General features: G+C 39.1%; 3 protein-coding genes across 3 annotated transcripts; all 3 read right to left on the minus strand.

Annotated features, from left to right (window-relative positions):
- Nucleotides 1-640: 640 nt before the first annotated feature.
- On the minus strand, nt 641-1,600 carry LOC116626621 (olfactory receptor 7G1-like). The gene has a single exon (XM_032396040.1). It carries the CDS (start codon nt 1,577-1,579, stop codon nt 641-643), a length of 939 nt encoding a protein of 312 aa, XP_032251931.1. The 5' UTR covers nt 1,580-1,600.
- A 7,189-nt stretch (nt 1,601-8,789) lies between these two features.
- LOC116626619 (olfactory receptor 7G1-like) lies at nt 8,790-9,763 on the minus strand. Its single transcript, XM_032396039.1, is given in 2 exon segments — nt 8,790-9,421; nt 9,424-9,763. Coding segments are annotated over 2 exon segments (936 nt in total). The 5' UTR covers nt 9,728-9,763.
- A 3,900-nt stretch (nt 9,764-13,663) lies between these two features.
- Nucleotides 13,664-14,674, minus strand: LOC116626560 (olfactory receptor 7G3-like). Its single transcript, XM_032395951.1, has one exon. It carries the CDS (start codon nt 14,672-14,674, stop codon nt 13,664-13,666), a length of 1,011 nt encoding a protein of 336 aa, XP_032251842.1.
- Between the last annotated feature and the right edge of the window lie 2,089 nt (nt 14,675-16,763).

A 16,763-nucleotide genomic window follows, 5' to 3' on the forward strand; every position in this document is an offset into this window, starting at 1 on the left:
TTTGGCATTTTATAATCAGGATTACTTTCTTAGTAGATATGATAGCTTCCTCACTGATCAGGATCAAAGGTCTAATGATCATCTCAAACCAATAAGATAATCACATTATAGATTATAAAACTGAGTATAGTTAATGCTGATGTTGCCCAGCGCTGACACAGTTTACCAGTGACAAGTCTCAGGAATTATGGGAGTATGAAAGAACAGCTCCCACCACACACACACCAGGTCATACATTTGGCTTGTCTCTGGAGTGCAATTCACATGGTCATAACTGTGAGATCAGGCAGAATCAAATCTCTGCTATAACCACAGACTTATCTGATCCTCTCCCTGACCTGTCCAACTTCTCTCACTTCTCTTCTGACATTTCAGTATCAGTATAACCCTTGTCTTGGGACAGCTTGTGAGGATCCCACCAAAAATACCAGGCTTAGGAATTGGAACTCATTTTTGAAACATCACAGAGCTATTCAAAGAACAAATCAAGTTTTAACCCAAAATTAAGATGAACTTACCTGTTAAGTTCTCTAGTCATTCTAGAAGAACTTGGTGATGCAAGAAACTGACATTCTGGCTCACCATGTATTTTTGTCATTTTGACTCATTCTAGAAACCCCAGTCCATGCAGACAACACAGTCACAGAAGAGAAGGTGTTCTATTTATGAGTTTCCTCAAGGCTCCCTTCATGTCCCTGTTCCTCAGGCTGTAGATGAAGGGGTTCATCATTTGAGGGACAACAGTGTACATCATTGAAACCACTGCAGTGTTCCTGGAAGAGTTAGTAAGAGCAGAACTTATGTATACCCCCAAACCTGTCCCATAGAACAAAGACACAACTGACAGGTGAGACCCACAGGTGGAAAAAGCTTTATACTTCCCACCTGCTGATGGCATTCTCAAAACAGAGGATACTATCTGAGTATAAGAGAAAATGATTCCACACAGAGGAATACCACCAAATATGCTAGTTGCAAAATATATCAGGATGTTATTGATGAGGGCGTCAGAACATGCAAGCTTGATGACCTGAACAACTTCACAGAAGAAGAGAGGGATTTCAAGGTTTGTGCAGAAGGTCAGTTGCAATACCATCAGACTGTGCATCAGGGCATCCACAATGATAATGAAGAGGGGGAGTAGAATCAAGAGGCCACAGAGGCGGGAGTTCATGATGACTGTGTACCTCAGTGGATGACAAATGGCCACATAGCGGTCATAGGCCATTACTGCAAGAAGACTACTTTCTAAACTTGCAAAAACCAGGATAAAGCAGATCTGGGTGAGGCAGCCTGTATAAGTGATGCTTTGATTCTGTGTTTGGATGTTCACCATCATCTCTGGGATGGTGGTTGTGCTTAAACAAATATCATTAATAGACAGGTTGGAGAGAAAGAAGTACATGGGGGTGTGGAGGTGGGAGTCAGAGCTGACAGCCAGGATGATGAGCAAGTTTCCCAGGATGGTGGCCAGGTACATGGATAGGAACAGGATGAATAGGGGGAACTGCAGTGTTGGATCTTCTGTCACTCTCATGAGAAGGAAATCTGAAACATGTGTATCATTTCTGGATTCCATATTGTTGATGAATCTGATGGAAAAGATGGAGTCAATCAGATGTGTGTTTCCTAGACCAGGAGGAGGAGCATCACTAGAGGCAAAATCTATCTGGGGATGGGATGGAGACTAACGGAGAGGAATAAGAGATGGGTGCCTTCTTATGTATATTATTCTGTTTCTTTAAAAATAATAAAAACCTGGAATGCCTGGGTGGCTCAGTTGGTTAAGCATCTGCCTTCGGCTCAGGTCATGACCCCAGGACCCTGGGATCAAGTCCCACATCAGGCTCCTTGCTCAGCGGGAAGCCTGCTTCTCCCTCTGCCTGCCTCTCTCCCTGCTGTGCCCTCTCTCTCTTTCTGACAAATAAATAAATAAAAACCTTTAAAAATAATAACAATAAGGGAGGGTATGTGCTATGGTGAGCGCTGTGAATTGTGTAAGACTGTTGAATCACAGACCTGTACCTCTGAAACAAATAATACATTATATGTTAAAAAGAAGAAGAAGAAGAAGAAGAAGAAGTAGATAGCAGGAAGGGAAAAATGAAGGGGGGAAAATCGGAGGGGGAGACGAACCATGACAGACTATGGACTCTGAGAAACAAACTGAGGGTTCTAGAGGGGAGGGGGGTAGGGGGATGGGTTAGCCTGGTGATGGGTATTAAAGAGGGCATGCACTGAATGGAGCACTGGGTGTTATACGCAAACAATGAATCATGGAACACTATATCTAAAACTAATGATGTAATGTATGGGGATTAACATAACAATAAAAAAATTAAAAATAAAAAATAAAAAATAAAACAGTAAAAAAAAAAAAAAAAAAACTAATGATGTAATGTATGGTGATAACATAACATAACAAAAAAATAAAATAAAATAATAAAAATAATAATAATAAAAACCTGAAGCTGATAAAGCAGAGCATCAACAGCTGTGAAGTCTGGAGAGGGTTAACAGGTAGTCATTTTTTAAAATTACACTGTTTTTGATGTTCTGTTTATTTAAAACATTTTGTAATTTTAGGGGCACCTGGGTGGCTCAGTCAGTTAAGTGTCTGACTTCGGCTCAGGTCATGATCTCAGAGTCCTAGGATTGAGCCCCATGTCAGGTTTTTCTCTCTCCCTCTCCCTCTGTCCCTCCCCATGCTCATCCTCTCTCTCTCAAATGAATAAATAAAATCCTTTAAAAAAATAAACTAATATATAGAATGTGAACAGCTTGTAATGCTTAATTTCTTTTTTTATTATTTTTTATTATGTTATGTTAGTCACCATACAGTACATCATTAGTTTTTGCTTAATTTCTTGATCAGACTTAGTAGTTATGTGGGTTTATTCCACTTTAAGAAAATTCATTAATTAGTGCACCTTTCTTTGTGTATGTTACACTTCAATAAAAATGTTTACTTCTGAAAAAAATAAAACATTTGGTAATTTTATAAAAAGAAACAGACTGGGAAGGCACCTGAAGATTCTGTCTGGGGGGCACCTGGGTGGTGCAGTCGGTTAAGCATCCAACTCTTGGTTTCAGCTCAGATCATGAACTCAGGGTTGTGAGATCATGCCCTGCTTTGGGTCCATGTGAGACACTATGAATGCCAGGCAGGGAGCTGTTTCTCAGCTGTGGTGCTGAAAATAAAACCATCACTCAACCTCCAATAACAACAGAAGGTTCTCCAGCAACTCCTTTGATTCTCCTGAGACCTCCACTGTTTAACCCTTTCCCAGAAGAGGTGATTCTAACTTATGGACCTTCTTTTCTGCGTTTATGGGGAAAGTAATGCTCCCAATATTGACAATTTCCCTTTCCTCCACTCTTGTACTCAATATCTACTTGTCTAAAAATAGATAGATAAATAAATAAATAAATAAATCTTAAAAAAGGAAAGATTCTGTCTGGATCTCTAGAGACTTCAGAGGCAGACAACTGAGATAATACATAGATGTGTCAAGAACCAAGAATGAGAAGATAAGGTAAATTTTTTCCAAACTTCCTGCCCTCTTACCACTACAAGATTATAAGTAAATGTCAGAAAATTTTATAATAGTCATATTTTTTAAACCTCATTTTTTTAAAGATTTTATTTATTTATTTATTTATTTTAGAGAGAGAGCATGAGACCGGGGTGAGGGGTGAGGGGCAAACGGAGAAGCAGACTCCCTGCTGAGCAAGAGGCCCAATGCAGAGCTCGATCCCAGAACCCTGTGATCATGACCTGAGCCAAAGGCAGATGCTTAACTGACTGAGCCACCCAGGCCCCAGGTGCCCCAACAGTCATGTTTTTTAAAAAGCAGATTTCTACTCAGGAAGAAATGGTCCTGGCCATACAAGTGAGTGAAAAGATATTAGTAAATGGAGTGATAGCAAAAAGCACAAAGAAACATGTGAAGACAAGACAGGTGGGAGGACCATGGGTGACTTTGTTTCAATCATTCGGTGTATATACTCTCCTCACAGCTGCCCCAGATGAACCTGTAGTAAGACATTTGCCCCCATTTCCAAACACTGAGTAAGGGGTGTTAGGTTACCTGCTTGGCATCATAGTGGAATGATGATCGACATTTCTGATGTACCTTATGGAAGATCTGTTCTCAGGAAGGACAGAGGGATTGAGTGAGACCCAGGCTCCGGAGCAAGAGGGATCAACTGTGGGAGGAGGCTTAGGTGTGCTACTACTTTTCATGTTGAATGAGGTGGTCACAGGCAGATTGCAGTCTCTGTATCCCTAAAGGTTCAATTTCCAAAGCTCCTCATTAACTAAGCAATTTTTTTTTTTTTGTCACAGACATCCCAGGGCAGTGTAAATCCTTAAAGACCAAGACTCTAGAACAGTGGAATTCAGGACAGTGCTTTCTTGACCCTAGGAGACCAAGTGTACATCATGTACATCTGGGTCTGTTCATCTCCACTTCAGATGCTTTGCAAATATAGACACAGTATCCTTCTCTAAGTGAATTTCAGTCTTCTTTTCTTAGGTATTAATGAAGGGATCTCTATCCAATGAATGACATCAGTAAGTCTGATACCAATTTTAGCTGTGAAAATATAGATTGTATATATTGATATAAATAATACATCTGAAAATATAGCTGAGTTGTTGTAAAATGGGGAACTCTCAAAAGTTTTTCTTTCTTTTTTTTTTTTAAAGATTTTATTTATTTATTTGAGAGAGAGAATGAGAGAGAGCACATGAGAGAGGGGAGGGTCAGAGGGAGAAGCAGACTCCCTGCTCAGCAGGGAGCCTGATGTGGGACTCGATCCCTGGACTCCAGGATCATGACGTGAGCCGAAGGCAGTCGCTTAACAAACTGAGCCACCCAGGCGCCCTCAAAAGTTTTTCTTTTAAGAGTCACTGTTTCCTGAAGCTTAATCTTCATTGTGTATATTTATAAGGAGATTCTAATTTATTCTGTGTGACAATTTGTCTCTCGTCAATGCAGACAAATCTGTTACTTCTTTTTACATATTTGTAACTATTTTTTTCTAATTTTTTCACAATATTTTCAATGTACATATTTGTTCACTCTAGGGTACTGTGGGTTAAAATTATCTTAAAAACTCATGTGAATTAATAAGAAAAACATAGGAGCACCTAGGTAGCTCAGTTTGTTAAGCAACTGCCTTTGGCTCAGGTCATGATCCTGGAGTCCCAGGATCAAGTCCCACATTAGGCTCCCTGCTCAGTGGGGAGTCTGCTTCTCCCTCTGACCCTATCCCCTCTTGTGCACACTCTCTCTCTCTCTCTCTCAAATAAATAAATAAATCTTTTTAAAAAAAGAAAACATTTAAAAAATAAGTAAGATAAACATAAACTCAGTAGAAATACCACAAAAAAAATATTTAAAAGAAAGGGAAGTTGACACCTGAAACCATAAAAATCCTAGAGGAAAGCACAGGTAGTAATTTCTCTGACATCAGCCATAGCAACATTTTTCTAGATATGTCTCCTGAGGCAAGGGAAACAAATGAATCACTGAACATTATATCAAAAACTAATGATGTACTATACCTTGGCTAATTGAATTTAAATAAAAAAATAAATATAAAAAAGCAAAATTAAACTATTGGGACTACATCAAAATGAAAAGTTTCTGTACAGCTAAGAAAACAGTCAACAAAAGAAAAAACAACCTAATGAATGGGAGAAGACATATCTGATAAGGGGTTAGTATCCAAAATATGCAAAAAACTTACACAACTCAACCAAAAAAATAAATAATCCACTAAAAAGGGGGCAGAGGACATGAATAGACATTTCCTCAAAGAAGACATACACATGGACAACAGACACATGAAAAGATGCTCAACATCACTAATCATCAGGAAAATGCAAATCAAAACCACAATGAGATGTCACATCACACATGTCAGAATGACTAAATTCAAAAATACAAGAAACAACAGGTGTTGGCAAGGATGTGGAGAAAAAGGAAGCTTCATATACTGTTGGTGGGAATGCAAGCTGGTGCAGCCACTGTGGAAAACAGTATGAAGATTCATCAAAGAATTAAAAATGGAATTACCATATGGTCCAGTAATTCTACTACTGGGTATTTACCAGTAGTAAGAATCCAAAAATATTCATTCAAAAAGATATATACACCCCTATGTTTATTACAGCATTATTTACAGTAGCCAAATTATGGAAGCAATCCAAGTGTTCATTCACCAATGAAAAGATAAAGAAGATGTGATATATATACATACAATGGAATATTTCTCAGTCATAAAAAAGAATGAAACCTTCCCATTTGCACAAACATGGGAATATTTGTCAGAGAAAGACAAATACCAGGGGCACCTGGGTGGCTCAGTTGTTAAGCATCTGCCTTTGGCTCAGGTCATGATCCTGGGGTCCTGGGATCGAGCCCCGCATCAGGCTCCCTGCTCAGCAGGAAGCCTGCTTCTCCCTCTCCCACTCCCCCTGCTTGTGTTCCCTCTCTCGCTGTGCCTCTCTCTGTCAAATAAATAAATAAAATCTTAAAAAAAAAGAAAGACAAATACCATATGATTTCACTCATAGGTAGAATTTAAAAAACAAAACAAACCATCAAAGAAAAAGAGAGACAGGGCACCTGGGTGGCTCAGTTAAGCGTCTGCCTTTGGCTCAGGTCATGATCCCAGGATCCTGGGATCAAGTCCCGCATCGGGGACTCTGTTCTCCCTCTACCCCTCCCTGCCCTGCTCATGCTCTCTCGCTCAATCTCTCTCTCAAATAAATAAATAAATAAAATCTTTTTTTTAAAAAAAGAGAAAGACAAAAAAAAAAAAAAAACCCAGACTCTTAAATAGAGAATAAACTGATGGTTGCCAGAAAGAAGGTGTGTGGAGGGCTGGGTGAAATAGGTGAAGGGGATGAAGAGTACATTTATCATCATGAGCACTGAGTAATGTATAGAACTGTTGAATCATTCTATTGTATAGTGAAACTAATATAATACAGTATTAATTATACTGGAATAAAAATTTTTAATTAAAAAATTATAAATAATAAAAGAAAGTTAATATGTGAAGACGCCCAGCCACATAACATTAAGATATGCCAATTAGTAAATTATTTTTACTCCCACCAGGTTATCAGTATCCTTGAAAGTATATTGATGATGATATAGATTATCCAGACCTTCTAATGTGTGTAACTGGCTCTCTTATTTCCACCAAGGGACATATATGAGAATATTCCAACAGCTTTATTCATAATAACAGAAAACCAGTTACAAACAAAATTTCCATCAATATTGGACAGGATATCTACTTTGAAAAGTCACCCCTATGTTTATTGCAGAATTATTTACAATAGCCAAATTATGGAAATAGCCCAAGTGTCCACTGATAGATGAATGGATAAAGATGTCATATATATGTATATATATGAATAATATTCCATTATATATATAATATTCATTGTATCTCTATATATTATACATAGAAATAGATATATAAAATGGAATATTATTCAGCCATAAAGAGAAATGAAATCTTGCCATTTGTAACAACATGAATGGAGCTAGAGAGTATAATGCTAAGTGAAATAAGTCAGAGAAAGACAAATACCATATGATTTAACTTATGTGTGGAATTTAAGAAACAAAACAAATGAGCAAAAGGGGAAAAAAGAGAGAGAGAGGCAAGCCAAGAAACAGACTCTTAACTACAGAGAATAAACTGATGGTTACCAGAGGGGAGGTGGGTGGGGGAAATGGCCGAAATAGGTGATGGGGATTAAGGAGGGCAGTTGTTATGAGCACTGGGTGTTGTATGGGTGTTGAATCACTATATCACCTGACACTAATATAACACTGTGTGTTACCTAACTGGAATTAAAATAAAAACTTTTTAAAAAAAATATAACATTCTTTATTGCTTGTGTCTATTAGAGTCAGGGTTACTTTCTTTTAGCAGAAACAAAGGGGTTTTTTTAAGATTTTATTTATTTATTTGACAGAGAGAGAGAGCGAGAGAGGGAACACAAGCAGGGGAAGTGGAAGAGGGAGAAGCAGGCTTCCTGCTGAGCAGGGAGCCCGATGCAGGGCTGGATCCCAGGACCCTGGGATCATGACCTGAGCCGAAGGCAGACACTTAACGACTGAGCCACCCAGGCACCCAAAACAAAGGTTTTTTCACTAATTAAGATAAACAATTTATCTTCATTTACCATCATCTCAAACTACCGAGATAATCAAATTATAACAATTTTATAGATGATGAAACTAAGTGTAGTAGATGCTGATAGTGCTATGCACAGACACAAGTTACCAGTGACCACTCTTGGAAATTACCAAATTAGGTATAAAAGATCCACTCCTCCCATGTTTCATAGTAGGCTTATTTTTGAAGTGCAATTCAAATGGTGCAATCTATGGAATTGGCAGAATTATGTCTCCATGACTACAGACTTACTTGGATCCTCTCCACGATCCATCCAACTTCTTTACTTTTCTTCTTCCTTGAATATCCAAACAAAATCACTGTATGCCCTGCCTCCGGTTCAGCTCTATGGACCTGACCAAAGTAACTGCGTTTGATAATGGAATTTATTTTTGAAACATCACAGAGCTATTCAAAGAACAAATCAAGTTTTAACCCAAAGTTAAGATGAACTTACCCATTAAGTTCTCCAGTCATTCTAAAAGAACTTGGTGATGCAAGAATCTGACATTCTGGCTCACCCAATATTTCTGTCACTTTGACTCATCTAGAAACCCCAGTCTATGCAGACGACACAGTCACAGAAGAGAAGGTGTTCTATTTATGAGTTTCCTCAAGGCTCCCTTCATGTCCCTGTTCCTCAGGCTGTAGATGAAGGGGTTCATCATTTGAGGGACAACAGTGTACATCATTGAAACCACTGCAGTGTTCCTGGAAGAGTTAGTAAGAGCAGAACTTATGTATACCCCCAAACCTGTCCCATAGAACAAAGACACAACTGACAGGTGAGACCCACAGGTGGAAAAAGCTTTATACTTCCCACCTGCTGATGGCATTCTCAAAACAGAGGATACTATCTGAGTATAAGAGAAAATGATTCCACACAGAGGAATACCACCAAATATGCTAGTTGCAAAATATATCAGGATGTTATTGATGAGGGTGTCGGAACATGCAAGCTTGATGACCTGAACAACTTCACAGAAGAAGAGAGGGATTTCAAGATCTGTGCAGAAGGTCAGTTGCAACAACATCAGACTGTGGATCAGGGCATCCACAATGCTAATAAACAGGGAGAGAAGAATCAAGAGGCCACAGAGGCAGGAGTTCATGATGACTGTGTACCTCAGTGGATGACAAATGGCCACATAGCGGTCATAGGCCATTACTGAAAGAATACAACTATCCAAACTTGCAAAAACCAGGACAAGCAGACCTGCATGAGGCAGCCTGTGTAAGTAATGCTCTGATTCTGTGCTTGGATGTTCACCATCATCTTTGGGATTGTGGTTGTACTTAAACAGATGTCAGTAAAGGACAGGTTGGAGAGGAAGAAGTACATGGGGGTGTGGAGGTGGGAGTCAGAGATAACAGCCAGGATGATGAGCAGGTTTCCCAGGACAGTGACCAGGTACATGGATAGGAACAGGCTGAAGACGAGGGACTGCAGTTCTGGATTCTCTGTCACTTCCATGAGAAGAAATTCTAAAATGTCTGTTTCATTTCTGGGTTCCATATTGTTGATGAATCTTATGGAAATGATATGGTAACAAGACAATGAAATGTTAGCTCCTAGGCGAGCAGCAGGAGTATCACCAAGCGCAAGCACCTTGTTGGGAAAGGAAAAAGTCAAATGGAGAGATGTCTTCTCTTTGTATATTATTTTGTTATTTTGAAAAAAGATTTAAAGTTAATAAAGCAGTGAGTCAAGATTTGTTAATTCTGGAAAGGGTTGAGGAATCCTCATTTTTTAAATTAGACTATTCTTTAATTTGGTGACTTCATTAGAAGAAATGGGTAGTGAGACTGATGAGTCTATCTGGATCTCCACCCTGTTCTGCAGAGATCTCACAGCCTGGCAACAGAGGTAATACAACAGTATGTTAAAAACCCAGAATTGGAAGATACAGGGAAAACTGCCCAAGCCAACTCTCAGAAATCAGTAGAAGGATTATGAAAATGTTATAACAATCACTGTATTTGCAAATGAGCATGTTCCTGCTGAGAAGGAAAATAGTCTTTTTCCTTACAGAGAGAAAATAGGAAACTGGCAGAATAATAACTATTTGGGGATTGGAGGAAAGGTACAAGGGAACAAGTCAAGAAAATAGAAGGCAGGAGGCAAATGATGTCTTGATTCTAATCATTTTATGCATATACTCTTCACAGTTTCTGCTGGATAAACTCATAGTAAAATTTATGCCCTCATTTCCAAACATTAACTAAGGTACATCAGGTTACCTAGGTTACATCACTGTGGAATGATATTGGACATCTCTCTGCTAGATGTTGGATGATGGAGACCGGTGCTCCATCCGTAGGAAGAGGAAAGGGATGGAGTGAAGCATCAGGCTCCTGGGCAAGAGAGATCATCATCAGGGCAAGGCACAGATATGCTGTTTCTTTTTTTTTTTTTTAATTTTTTTATTGTTATGTTAATCCCCATACATTACATCATTAGTTTTAGATGTAGTGTTCCATGATTCAGATATGCTGTTTCTTTACTGGGGCAGGGCTGTTGAGCAAGGTTGTCACAATTTGTAGTCTCTGTACCTCTGGAGGATCAATATCCAAAGCTTTTCATTAGATCCCAGGGCAGTGCAAATTCTTTTAAGACTAAAGCAACAGAATTGATGAATTCAAGATGGTTGATACCCTGATGTTATGAGTCCAGGTGTTCACCACTCATTTCTCCATCTGTTTCTGCTCATATCTTCTATTTCACATACCTCCTAGATGTGGATATGCCCTCCTTTGGCATCTCTATGTAAACAATGATATCAGGAAGCCTGATAATAACTGTAGGTGTGAAATTATATATATGTGTGTATATATATATTTCAGCCATAAGAAGGAATGAAATTCTGACAGGTACTACCACATGGATGAACCCTAAAAACTTATGTTAAGTAAAATGAGCAGATGAGAAAGGACAAATATCGTATAATTTTAGTTTAAGGTACCTAGAATAGGCAAATTCATAAAGATAGAAAAGTAGAATGTGGTTACCAGGGGAGGGAAGAAAGGACTGATTTTTTAGTGTGCTGGAATATATTAACAGCTGTGTCTGTGCTAATAAAATCATGTTGCTATTGGTAGGGTGAGCAAGATCCCATCTGGAAATATTTCACTGGAAGTTTATTTGCCCTATGTTTTTATTCTTGTTATATTGAAAGAACAATTCTGAATTTTCATTGAATGAGTCATGTGTTTTAGTGGCTCATTTTTAAAGTGCTTGAATTTCTCAGTCTTTATCTTTTGGATTGTGCTTATTCTCTTAAACTCTTGACTTCAGGGGAAAAAAAGAAAGAAATGCTTGACTTTGTGGCACCTGGGTGGCTCAGTTAGTTAAGCATCCAACTCTTGATTTCTGCTTAGGTCATGATCTTGGGGTCATGAGATTGAGCCCTGTGTGAGTCTCTGGGCTCAGTGGGGAGTCTGCTTGAGATTCTTCCTCTCTGCCCCTTCCCCACTTGCGTGCATACTCACACACTCTTTCTCTAAAAATAAATAAATCTTTAAAAAAAATGCTCAACTTCTCTGAGGTAATAAAAATATTTTCTTATTTTATCTTCCAAAATACTTAATCACTTTGATTCTTGTGTTTAATGCTTTGGTACATTGGAATGAATTCTTTTGAGTTTTTTATTGTGGTAAATATGTATAACATAAAATTTACTATTTCAGCCATTTCATTTTTTTTAAATTTTATTTTATTATGTTATGTTAGTCACCATACAGTACATCATTAGTTTTTGATGTAGTGATCCATGATTCATTGTTTGCATATAACACCCAGTGCTCCATGCAATACGTGCCCTCCTTAACACCCATCACCGGACTAACCCATCCCCCCACGCCCTCCCCTCTAAAACCCTCAGTTTGTTTCTCAGAGGCCATAGTCTCATGGTTCATCTCCCCCTCTGATTTCCCCCCCTTCATTTTTCCCTTCCTTCTCCTAATGTCCTCCATGCTATTCCTTATGTTCCACAAATAAGTGAAACCATATGATAATTGACTTTCTCTGCTTGACTTATTTCACTTAGCATAATCTCCTCCAGTCCCATCCATGTCGATGTAAAAGTTGGGTATTCATCCTTTCTGATGGCTGAGTAATATTCCATTGTATATATGAACCACATCTTCTTTATCGATTCATCTGTTGAAGGGCATCTCGGCTCTTTCCACAGTTTGGCTATTGTGGACAATGCTGCTATGAACATTGGGGTGCATGTGGCCCTTCTTTTCACTACATCTGTGTCTTTGGGGTAAATACCCAGGAGTGCAATTGCTGGGTCATAGGGTAGCTCTATTTTTAATTTTTTGAGGCAGCTCCACACTGTTTTCCAAAGTGGCTGTACCAACTTGCATTCCCACCAACAGTGTAAGAGGGTTCCCCTTTCTCCACAACCTCGCCAACATTTGTCGTTTCTTGCCTTGTCAATTTTTGCCATTCTAACTGGTGTAAGATGGTATCTCAATGTGGTTTTGATTTGAATTTCCCTGCTGGCTAATGATGATGAACATTTTTTCACGTGTCTGTTAGCGATTTGTATGTCTTCAGCTATTTTAAGTGTACAATTCCATGGCATTAAGAACACTCACAGTGTTGTATGACCATCACCACTATCCATTTCCTGAACGTTTTTTATCATCCCAAACAGAAACTCTGTACCTGTTAAATGATAACTTTTTCTCCAACCAGCTTTCAGAAGGAAACTAACCCTTTGCCATATAGCTGATTTCAGACTTCTGACCTTCAGACTGCAACAGAATGCATTCATGTTGTTTTAAGAGGCTAAGTTTGTAATACGTTACAAGGACAATAGGAAACTAATACAGGACACATATCTCAATTCGGGCTGATGATAACAATAATGCTTTCTGGAAATATTATAATATTCCTTGGAAATATTATGTTTGTGTTGGAAGGAAACCCAAGGAGAGGTCGTCAGTTTTTGTTTCTGGGTCTGAAAGCAGGCATTAGTGGCCACCAGGAGAATAGCCCCAATAGGCAAATACCACCACATGGCAGAGTGAAATGCATCCCTGTGGTTCTGTGCCTGGACCTACCCAATCCCTTAAGTTTTTGTTAGGAAAGATCATTGTTTTATCACTTGACCCTATTGGAGTTGAGAATTTTCTTAGTACAGCTGAAGGCATGCATCCTAACTGAGTTGAAGTATCTCAAATCTTCCCAAAATATAAACTAATATAATCATGCCAATTTTATAGGCGAGGAAACTGAGTTTAGAGAGTTGAAATAAAGTGTCAAAGGCCACATGGCTATGTTTTGGTGGAGGTAGGATTCAAACCCAGCTGGTCTGATCTCAAAATTCTTACCCTTAACCATTTGATCTCTGGTTTCATATATTCAAAGTTGGTCAGGCTGTCTGGATCACACATTATTTCTGTCAAATTCCAGCAGTGTAAGCCCAAAGCAGTTGACACATTAATGGAAAGATGATATTCTAGAGATAAGTTTCCTCAAAGCCCCCATCATGTCCTTGTTCCTCAGACCATAGATAAAGGGGTTCATCATGGGGGTGACCACAGTGTACATGACTGATACTATTGCACTCTTCCTGGAAGAGTGTGTAGCTGCAGAACTAAGGTACACCCCAAAACCTGTCCCAGAGAACAGGGAAACAACTATTAAGCGTGACCCACAGACGGAAAGTGCCTTATATTTTCCACCACCTGATGGGATTTTCAGGACAGATGAGGTAATTCGAGTGTAAGAGATAATTATCCCAGAGAGAGGAATAACACCCAATATGCTGGTCACTAAATACATGAGGATGTTATTGATGAGGATATCAGAACAGGTAAGCTTGAGAATATGAGCTAATTCACAGAAAAAGTGGGGAATTTCCAGGTCTGTGCAGAAGGAAAGTTGTAGTGCCATCAAAGTGTGGAGAAGGGCATCCAGAACACTAATAAGGAAGGACAGCAGAACCAGCAGCCTACAGAGTTTGGGGTTCATGATGATATTGTACCTCAGTGGGTGACAGATGGCCACAAATCGATCAAAGGCCATCATGACCAGAATTCCATTTTCTAATCCAGCAAAAGTCAGGACAAAGCAGATTTGTGTGAGGCAGCCTGTGTAACTGATGGATTTGCTCTGTGTCTGGATGTTCACAAGCATCTTTGGGATCATTGTGGTGGTGAAACAGATGTCAACAAAAGATAGATTAGAGAGGAAGAAGTACATGGGGGTGTGGAAGTGGGAGTCATACATAACGGCCAGGATGATGAGCAGATTCCCAAGCACAGAGACCAGGTACACAGACAAGAATAGGCAGAATAGGAGGGGCTGCAGTTCTGGATCCTCTGACAGTCGCAGAAGGAGGAATTCTATAGTACCTGAGAGGTTTCCTGATTTTATGTTGCTGAGGGGTCTGATAGAAAAGATGGAGGTGACAAGAAAACAAAACTTAAGAGAAACTTTCTTAAACATGCCTATCTTTTCTCCTGCTTTCCTCTCTCCCCTCTTTACTCCTCCTTTCCTTGCTTTGTGTTCCCCTCAACATTCCCCCCCCCATACCATCCTGTCCCAAGTTTTTATTTTCTATCAATTCTTTTTTTTTTTAATTTTATTATGTTATGTTAGTCACCATACATCATTAGTTTTTGATGTGGTGATCCACGATCCATTGTTTTCGTATTAACACCCAGTGCTCCATGCAGTACTATTTTCTATCAATTCTTTGTCAAGTAGAGGTACTTAGTAAGAAAAGAGGAATGAAACATTACCCGGTTAAGATGCCTACAAACAGGGGTACCTGGGTGGCTGTCGGTTAGGTGTCTGCCTTCAACTCAGGTCATGACTCCAGAGTCCCTGGATCGAGCACCGTGTAGGGCTCCCTGCTCAGCAGGGAATCTGCTTCTCCCTCTCCCTCTGCTCCCCCCCCAAATGCTCTCTCTCTCTCAAATAAATAAATAAAATCTTTAAAAAAGAAGCAAATACACCTGGATGATTACACTTTCAGGGTAATGCGGGGACTTACAGTAATAAATGCAAAATGTTTGAGTTGCACGTGCAATTAATAACACTTCAGTGTTTTATCCAATTATCTCTATGTTTGGGAGAAAAAAAAAATGACACTCAATTTTAGAAGTTCCCTACCTCTTTCTCACTGGTATTTTCTCTTTTCCACTTAACATTCTTTAACCACATAATGATGAGGTACAAAAAGAAAAAAGATAAAAGAATGAAAGAAAACAAGAAAGGGGGAGATAATTAATTCTAAAAATATTCAAATGTTACTGGAAGTCATTAGAGTCAAGCTCTGTGCTTAGCTTAATAGTCTGGATAGATATATTTACCCTTTTATTGACTTTCATACATACCCCGTAATGTCTTTCTCTCCCATCATTTTTCCTTTTTTTATTATGTTCTGTTAGCCACTGTATAGTACATAATTAGTTTTTGATACGTTCAATGATTCATCAGTTAAATATAACACCCAGTGCTCATCACAGCATGTGCCCTCTCATTTTTCCTTTCTTACCACAGTTTCTGAAAGTGAAAATTAACCTCTCTTTATCTAATAGCATAGGTCCCTCCTATTTTTGTCTTAACCCATGTCTTTCATTTATATCATAGATAATATAAAAATGTTCTTAAAAGTTCTCATCACAAGAAAAAATTGTATGACCATGGGTAGTGATGGATGTTACTGAAATTTATTCTGGTAATTATTTTGCAATATTTACATATATCAAGTCACTGTGTGGTACACCTAAAACTATTGCAATGTTGTATCTCAATTAAAAGAAAGAAAATGTTAAAAGAGTAAGCCATAGATCAGACCCTCCTTCCTATTATTCCTGGTTCAGCCCTCTCAGCCCCTGGTTCAGGGAAGGAGTCCCATGTGGACCAACTCAGGACCAGCTCCAGGCCTCTCATATCCCATCTGGCTTATCCAGATTCCTGAGAAATTGCTCATGATGCCCCCTAAAGTGGCAATAAGGGATTGGCATGGGTTAGCAGTGTCTAAGCATCTGCCTACCATTCTCATGAAGTAATGAATTGAAGGAATTTCTTAACAATATCTCAAACATATGATAGAATCACAAGATGTGTACAGTGAGCCCACCTAATGTGAGCCCTTTGCTTCACAAATTGAGGCCCTGAGCAGAGTTGACTTTTTTCCTGGAGAAAGACAAGGGATCATAAAAACCATCTAGGGCTAAGGCTTGAACAGACACTCCTTGGTTTAATCATGAATCCCCCAATTGCAACATGGATCTGTGACACGAGAAGGTCCCTGAACCTCTCTGAGCAGATTCAATTTTCATTTTTTTAAAAAAGATTTTGTCAGAGAGAGAGAGAGCACAAGCAGGGGGAGAAGCAGACAGAGGGAGAAGCAGCCTCCCCACAGAGCAAGGAGCGCGATGTGGGACCCAATCCCAGAACCCTAAGATCGTGACCTGAGCTGAAGACAGGTGCTTGACTGAACCACCCAGGCGTCCCAATTTTCTCATTTGTATAATGGCAACTACTATAAAATATACAAAGGTACTACATCAAACACTAATGATGT

Source organism: Phoca vitulina, unplaced genomic scaffold (assembly GCF_004348235.1).
Source record: "Phoca vitulina isolate PV1807 unplaced genomic scaffold, GSC_HSeal_1.0 scaffold89, whole genome shotgun sequence".
NCBI classification, from domain to species: Eukaryota; Metazoa; Chordata; class Mammalia; order Carnivora; family Phocidae; genus Phoca; species Phoca vitulina.